Source organism: Rutilus rutilus (genome assembly GCF_951802725.1).
Source record: "Rutilus rutilus genome assembly, chromosome: 1".
In the NCBI taxonomy this organism is placed as follows: Eukaryota; Metazoa; Chordata; class Actinopteri; order Cypriniformes; family Leuciscidae; genus Rutilus; species Rutilus rutilus.
The window spans coordinates 58,092,096-58,100,621 of record NC_140209.1 but is presented as its reverse complement, the minus strand read 5'-3'; the positions used below and the strand labels follow the sequence as shown (position 1 = coordinate 58,100,621).

Below are 8,526 nucleotides of genomic sequence, written 5' to 3'. Positions count from 1 at the left end.
TGTATTAAAAAATACAGCATTTATTTGTAACCGAAATTTCAATTTCAAATTTGAACTGCATTTACTGTCACTTATGGTCACTTTAATGTCCTTGCTGAATAAGAGTATCAATCTTTTTTCTTTTTTCTTTTATCTTGCTGAGCCCAAAGAGTGTATTTTGCTTTATAAAGAACACCGTAAATAGAAAACTAAATAAAACTGCCATCCTTTTGGTCTAATACTCATGACAGCAATCGTTCTACTTTACATACGGCTGTATAATAAAAAAAGAAAGAAATCAATCCGTAAACGTCTGACCCGTAGTGAAAAGGTTTAATAGGTTTGACGAAGAAGACATCACATACCTGCAGGTCTTTGAGCTGCCGTTTCTTTAACACCCCATTCAGTACGCAACAGAAACACACAACATCTTTAAAGCGTTTTATTAGGCACAAGGCGGGAGGGAGTTGTGTTTTACAGTAAAGCCCTCTCTCTGAGAGTTTGACCTGGCCTGGGATCAGTTCCAGATCCACTCCAGTTAAATAATCATCAACATGACATCATCACCACACGTCATCCTACAGACCTGAGCTCAGTGTTCGTTGGCAGAACTTGGTTATTGATGATGTCACATTGCACTTCCCTTTTTCATTACACGATTGACAGTGGCGTTCCTCGTTTTGACCTGCGGTACCGACCTCACAGCTCTCGCTCACTGCAGTAACGGATACACGCAGTGGAAGTGGCCCAGGTTCTGGCAGGACTTGAGCCAGCGCTGTACGTTTGCAGGAGCCGAGCCGCTCTCGCCGGTCTGCAGGACGCAACAGGCGCACACCACGTCGGCCAGGGAGAATCCCTCGCCCAGGAGCCACGGAGAACGTCCCAGAGCCCCGTTCAGTGACCTCAGCACGGCCGCCCGTTCCTTATTGCCCCCCTCGGCCAGCTGGAAAACCGCCGTGTCGATCCAGCTGTCCATCTGCGTGGCGGAGACCGGGTCCTGGGGGTCGGCGCCCAAAAGACGGTAGAGGAAGCGCGCCACGTTGGCCTCCCCCTCGATCGGGCACATGTTCTGTGTGCTGAACTTCATCTGCAGCTTCGACACTGAAACCAGACAAGACCACGCAACGATTACAGGGGTATTTCACCGCTGGAAAGATCAATGTGTATTTAAATTGGGTCATTTATGCAGTAGAAATGTGAAATTATTTTAGAAGTTGGAGCCTTCTAGACTGAGAAAAGCCAGAAAATGTATTTTTGGCTCATGTGGATGAAAGACAACAACTCCCAGAATGCACTTGCTTCGCTGCTCTACGAGGCCACTCCCCAAGCCACGCCTACCGGTTACAGAGGGCAGTATCGGAAGAAATGATACAACTAGGCTACTAGTCGACTCGAAACTGAAAAAAGACGGCGTTTTATCGTGAGATCCCCCTATGGGCGGGTTGAAAACATGCAGAACGAGCTCCTCCTACTGGCTGAAGTCTCTCGCCTCTGGACTAAAAAGCCTCTGATGATGCTAAATGACGCTTTTTCCAGACACACAATACAGAAATCTCTCGTCTCGGGGGACATGAGGGAGGGAAGTACGGTCATTTGAAAATACTACGGGTTTCTACGGATACAAAGCTTAATACTAATCGGTGAAGTATCCCTTTAACGAAATACTGCAACTACATTTTGTCTAACACATACAGCTTATGGGTAATATACAATTAAGGGAATATCATTTTTGGTTACACTTTATTTTAAGGTGACGTAGTCACAATGTACTAACTCAAATAAGTACTGGGTAATATTAATTAACTACATGTACTGACTATTGAGTTAGGGTTATTTGTAATTATGCCTAATTTACAGTTATTATTACTATAGTAAGTACATGTAGTAACTTGTAACTGTGTCACCTTATAATTAAGTGTTAAAAAAAAAAGGTGACACTTTACCATAAGGTTTCATTAGTTAATATCAGTTAACTACATCAGTTAACATAAACTAACAATGAACAATCCTTCTTCAGCATTTATTAATCTTAACTAGTGTGTTTGTGTTTACATATGTGTGTGTGTACTGTGTATAATTATTTTGAATATATATATATATATATAAATACACACATGCATGTATATATTTAAGAAAAATGTCTTATTTATATATAATATAAATTATGTTTAAATACACATACAAATATTTCTTAAATATACATATGTGTGTATTTATATATACAAAATAATTTGTACACACACACACACGTTTATTAAACGTTAAACGTTTATTTTGGATGCGATTAATCGCGATTATTCGTTGCCCAGCACTAAATCTTAACATTTATTACATTTTTTAAGATCCAAACTTGCATCTGTTTAGTTAATGTGCAATTTGTTTTATTAACTGACATTCATAAATGCTGTAAAAAAAATATATTTCTCATTGTTAGTTTATGTTGCAGTAACTAAGAGATGAGACCTTATTGTAAAGAATCATCTCACAGTATTGTACTGTATTTTTGATCAAATAAATGCAGCCTTGGGACTTCTTTCAAAAACTTTTGAAGAGTAGAGTACCTTTTATTATTATTATTATTATTATTATTAAATCGAAATCAAACCGACTTTCGGTTTCCATGAAAGCATTGCCAAAAATCGTGTCTACAGAGAAAATGAATGAGATTTTCACTTCCAGAGCCCTACAGAAGAAATGTATGATGGAAAAACCCAAGATCTCACTACACTGTAATATGTAGGACAGTGCCTTCGAGATGTTGCATGAAATTTAATGTTGAAAAGTTAATCAGACCACACACTGCACTGCACACCACAAACACTTTCAAAACTCTTCAGGCTTTTTGCCTTTAATATTTCAGTGGCACTTCCACTTTCAACCAATTGCTTTCTTTTCAAGCTTATTGGTTTTGTTTTTTTTGTTTTTGAACTAAAGGGATAGTTCACCCAAAAATGAAAATGCTGTCAGTAATCACTCACCCTCATGTTGTTCCAGCCCCGTCAGACTTCCGTTCATCTTCGGAACACAAATGAAGATATTTTTGATTAAATCTGAGAGCTGTCTCACTCCTCCATAGGCTTCTCTGTAATTGAAACTCGCCGGCCCAGAAACGTTAGTAAAGACAATGTTTAAAATAGTCAAAGTGACTACAGTGGCGCAATCTTAAGTTTATCAAGCGGCGAGAATACTTTTAATGCGCAAAAATAACGACTTTATTCAACTATTCATTTTCTACTGTGTGGGCCTGAGTGTATTTACGTAGTGTAACAGCGCAGCGCTTCTATGTTGTAAGTCAGAACGTAGGCTCACTATTGGCCAGCATCACACAAATCGGCCAATAGTGAGCCTACGCTCTGACGTACAACCCAGAAGCGCTGCGCTGTTACACTACGTTGTCTTTACTAACGTTTCTGGGCCGGCGAGTTTCAATTACATTGAAGCCTATGGAGGGGTGATCCAGCTCTCAGATTTAATCAAAAATATCTTCATTTGTGTTCCGAAGATGAACGAAAGTCTGACTGGGTTGGAACAACATGAGGGTGAGTAATTACTGACAGCATTTTCATTTTTGGGTGAACTAACCCTTTAACACCGTGTCCTAACTACACGCGACGTGCGATAAAAGGCGTCTTTTCCATGTTAATCAGAGTTTTCGTCCTAACCAGCCGCGACGGCGACACGCGACAATTCTATTTTAGAAACGGTTTCTATTTTCTGCGACGTCGCGCTGTAACAACAAACACAAAGTGTGGCAATAATACTCTCAGGTACTGTTTATGTGCTTTATTTAATGTTTAAAGCGTGTAATGTGACTTTGAATATCATTTAGTGCTCCAGCTTTATAGCTGTAAAAGCAACAATGGAGAATTCACCTCAGATCTTGAAATTAAACACATGGAAACAAGAACGTTCAAACTGTGAACAAACAAGTGTATTATTTGACAAAGATTGTTTTAGTAACTCAGTAGCCTATGTATTTTTAATAATGTGTAAATGGTGTAATAATTGTGAGTTTGATTATGTAGCTATTTATCCATTTTCTTGCACGATTACTCTCTGATGCTGTGCACTCGCCGCGAGACTCCGCCCACACGCTGTTCTGATTGGCTGTGGGTTTTGATTTTTTTTTCCGCAACTCGCAGTCGTGTCGTGTCTAGTGTGGACAGACAAACTACTTGTCGCTGGAATCTTATCACATCGCGTCTGGTTAGGACACGGTGTAAGACATGCTCTGCTCTCTTTTGTACGCTCTCACCATCTTTCCATATGAGAGTGAAGCCCAGCTGAAAGCGCTGGCGTGCGTAGCTGTCTGTGTGTCGCGGGCCCAGGCAGGACATGAGCGGCGGGGGCACGCCGGGCACAGAGGAGTGCAGATGCACACTGGACAGCACCTGATACCGCTGGCACAACAGACCGTGAAGCACCAGCAGCGACAGAGGAGGACGGGCAGGGTGGGCGTTGATCACGATGTCCCTCAGCGCGCCCAGGTCCTGGAGGACAATGAGGAACGGGTCAACTCAGCACGTTTGAAGAGTTACAGAATGTGAATATTTCAAACGGACACTAAACGTATCACTCAATTGTTTATGAATCTCATGCTTTGGGATTGTAACGGAAATCTCACAATTCTGACATTTAATTTTTTTATTTTGAGCATTGCTCCAGTCTTCAGTGTCACATGATCCTTCAGAAATCCTTCAGATATGATGATTTGATTATCAAGAAACATTTCTGATTATTATCAGTGTTGAAAACAGTTGTGCTGTGCGATAGTGACAAATAATAGAAAAAACAAACTCATAAAGGGATTTTTAATTTTTTGTCCTCATAACTTGAATTATAGAGGTCGTCATAACTGCATTTAAAGGAGTAGTTCACTTAAAAATGAAAATCCTGTCATTTACCCACCCACCCTAAAGTTGTTCCAAACCTGTACGAGTTTCTTTCTTCTGCTGAACACAAAGGAATATATTTTGAAGAATGTAGATAACCAGACAGTTGATGGACCCCATTGACTTCCATAGTATTTTTTTTTTCCAAATATGGAAGTCAATGGGGTCCATCAACTGTCTGGTTATCTACATTCTTCAAAATATATTCCTTTGTGTTCAGCAGAAGAAAGAAACTCGTACAGGTTTGGAACAACTTGACGACAGGATTTTAAATTTTGGGTGAACTATCCCTTTAAAACATCACCATTTCAGAATCATTCCCACATTTCAATGCGCTTTAAAACTTTATCGACTAAAATAACTAGCTTCCGGCAGACGGCCGTATGCATCGATTTACGGGGAAAGAGTAACACGACCTGACGCATTGACGAACGCGGAAGCGCAGAGGATAAAGCAAAACAAAACACCAGTAACGAATTAGAAGTCTAAACGAGAATTTTTAAAGAGAAATGTGGGAGGAGCTTGAGTTTGTTGCCCAGCCCTGTGTGTTTGAACCGCGAGAGGCGTCAAAGCTTACACTACTCCTACATCCTACGTCACACATCGTCAAGGGTTACTCTTTTGGCGCCAGTCGACTTGCGTACGCCCGTCTGCCGGAAGCTAGTTATTTTAGTCGATAAAGTTTTAAATATGGATATTTTTCTTACACGAATGCATCGCTTCACTTCAGAAGGCCTTTATTAACACGCTGGAGACACGTGGAGCACTTTTATCATGAATAGATGCACTTTTATCATGAATAGATGCACTTTTATGATGGATAGATGCACTTTGATGATGGAGAGATGCACTTTTATGATGGAGAGATGCACTTTTATGATGGAGAGATGCACTTTTATGATGGATAGATGCACTTTTATCATGAATAGATGCACTTTTTTGATGGAGAGATGCACTTTTATGATGGAGAGATGCACTTTTATGATGGATAGATGCACTTTTATCATGAATAGATGCACTTTTATCATGAATAGATGCACTTTTATGATGGAGAGATGCACTTTTTTGATGGAGAGATGCACTTTTATGATGGAGAGATGCAATTTTATCATGGATAGATGCACTTTTATCATGGATAGATGCACTTTTATCATGGAGAGATGCACTTTTATCATGGATAGATGCACTTTTATCATGGATAGATGCACTTTTATCATGAATAGATGCACTTTTATCATGGATAGATGCACTTTTATCATGGATAGATGTGAACTATCCCTTTAAGCTACATTAGGATGGTTCAAATTCAGATGTTTTCCTCAAGCCATGCCTAAACATGCCAGTCTAAACATGTCAATCTGGCTAACCCGGTTGTGTTTGTTTGCTGCAACTGTATTGAAATGTGGGACTGATCATGGGCTAATTTTCATGTTTGGGTGAACTATCCCTTTAGGGTAAATAATGTAAAATGCCTAATGGCGCATGTAAGGCTGACCTTGCCCAGTAGGGAGTCTAGATCAGCGGTTCCTCTGAACACAGACTTGACAGGGGCGTGAGAGAGCGTGGTGGCGTCCAGGTCAGCATCAGGAGTGGTCACGGTCTTCGTGAGCCCGTCCACCGTCGCCTTGAGCTCATACAGTCTTCTCAGGACTTCATCCTGACGTTCCTCCAACGCCTTCACAGCCGGATCCACCTCCCCGTTCTGACACACACACACACACACACACACACACACAAAACAAGAGACGGTTTACATGCAACTGCATGGACTCCCTCTCAAACATACTATTACACACTACAAAACTACATTTGACTGCATTAAACTAAGTGCAAGTGGATCCTAATATATATACACGTCCAGTCAAAAGTTTTGGATTGGTAAGATTTTTTATGTTTTTAAAAAACGTATCTTCTGCTCACCAAGGCTGCATTTATTTGATAAAAAATAAAAAGGTAATATTGTTAAATATTATGACAATTTAAAATGACTTTTCTATTTTAATATATTTTAAAATGTAATTTATTCCTGTGATCAAAGCTGAATTTTCAGCATCATTACTCCTTGATCCCATGATCCTTCAGAAATCATTCTAATATGCGGATTTGATGCTCAAATAACAATATCAATGTTATTCAAAATGTCAAATGTTGACAATATCAAAAAATAAATAAAAAAAATTCAGGATTCTTTGATGAATAGAAAGTTCAAAAGAACAGCATTTATTTGAAATATAATCTTTTGTAACATTATAAATGTCTTCACTGTAACTTTTGATCAGTTTAATTCATCCTTGAGGAATAAAAGTATTGATTTATTTTATTTCGTTCCCCCAAGAAATAAAATTAAAATGATTACTGACCCCAAACTTTTGAACGGTAGTGTTTAATGTTACAAAAGCTTTCTATTTCAGATAAATGCTGTTCTTTTGAACTCTCTATTCATCAAAGAATGCTGAAATAAAAATGTAAATAACATTGATAATAATGAGAAATGTTTCTTGATCATCATATCATCATATTAGAATAATTTCTGAAGGATCATGTGACACTGAAGACTGGAGTAATGATGCTGAAAATTCAGCTTTAATCACAGGAATAAATTACATTTTACAATATAATCACATAGAAAACAGCTGTTTTAAATTGTAATAATATTTCACAATATTACTGTTTTTTTTATCAAATAAATGCAGCCTCTTTGAGCAGAAGAGACTTCTTTTAAAAATCTTAACAAATCCAAAACATTTGACAGGTAATGTATATAACTAGATCAATTTACCATTTCATAATCATTTTGTCTTACTCTAGTATGAATCATGTTGTTAGTCGCTGGTAAGCCGTATAGTGTATTAAACTGAAAGTGTAATTTCAGGAAGATATCATTTGGAGGGCCAACCTCTCATTCCAGAGCACACTGCAGCTGTCAATCATACCCAATCTGCATGTGTGTATTACATCAGACAGACTGATACTGAGTGAGAGTGGCAAGACCAGTCTGTCTGGCGCAACAGAGAAACTGTGTATCATACGCATTTTCATGATTTAGTGCTGGTGTGTGGCATCTGAATGCTGAATTGATCGTTAATGTGATTACCTGAAGCGCGTGCTCGCTGCAGTTCATTCCCTGCGCGTGGACATTCGGTAACTTGTACATGCACGTTGGCAAATCAATCTTTATGTCACCGGGACTGACGGGCTTTACCTGGTACATGGGCATGACGACGACGGGTGACCAACGCACTCCAGTGCCAAAATAAAAGCACGGGATCCAGATATGTTTGTTTTTTGACGGGGTTTGTCCGTCTAGCAGCCAGCTAACAGTAGCCGAGTAGCGAGAGAACGAGGTCGTCGCACGTCATTTCCGGTGTGAGTGAAAAGCACGAAGCCAAGGTCGCGCGCAGTGACGACAGAGGCTGAAATCTGCTTTGTTTATGAAATTTTTTTTTTTTTTTTTAGGATTTCTTAAAATTGTTAGATATCAGAAGTGTTTGGCAAAGATTTGCTTTAGTTAATTCAGAACTGGCTGATTTTTTAAATTTTGTAGACTTGTAGCAAAATATGAAACTATATTATATTATATTATATGATGTTATATATTATATTATATAATGTTATATATTATATTACATTACATTACATTATATTATATAATTTT

The 8,526-nt window shown here is 38.9% G+C and overlaps 1 protein-coding gene across 2 annotated transcripts; it reads right to left on the bottom strand.

Moving 5' to 3' along the window:
- Positions 1 to 407: 407 nt before the first annotated feature.
- Positions 408 to 8,273, bottom strand: aimp2 (aminoacyl tRNA synthetase complex interacting multifunctional protein 2). Of its 2 annotated transcripts, none has more exons than XM_084402999.1 (4): positions 8,074 to 8,273; positions 6,367 to 6,573; positions 4,235 to 4,469; positions 408 to 1,080 (listed from the first exon to the last, which is right to left on the bottom strand). In XM_084402999.1, exons 1-4 carry the CDS (start codon positions 8,086 to 8,088, stop codon positions 692 to 694), a joined length of 846 nt encoding a protein of 281 aa, XP_084259125.1. In that variant the 5' UTR covers positions 8,089 to 8,273; the 3' UTR covers positions 408 to 691. The 2 variants fall into 2 exon arrangements, with proteins under 2 accessions (XP_084259125.1, XP_084259124.1); XM_084402998.1 differs by having other exon boundaries at positions 7,966 to 8,270.
- Between the last annotated feature and the right edge of the window lie 253 nt (positions 8,274 to 8,526).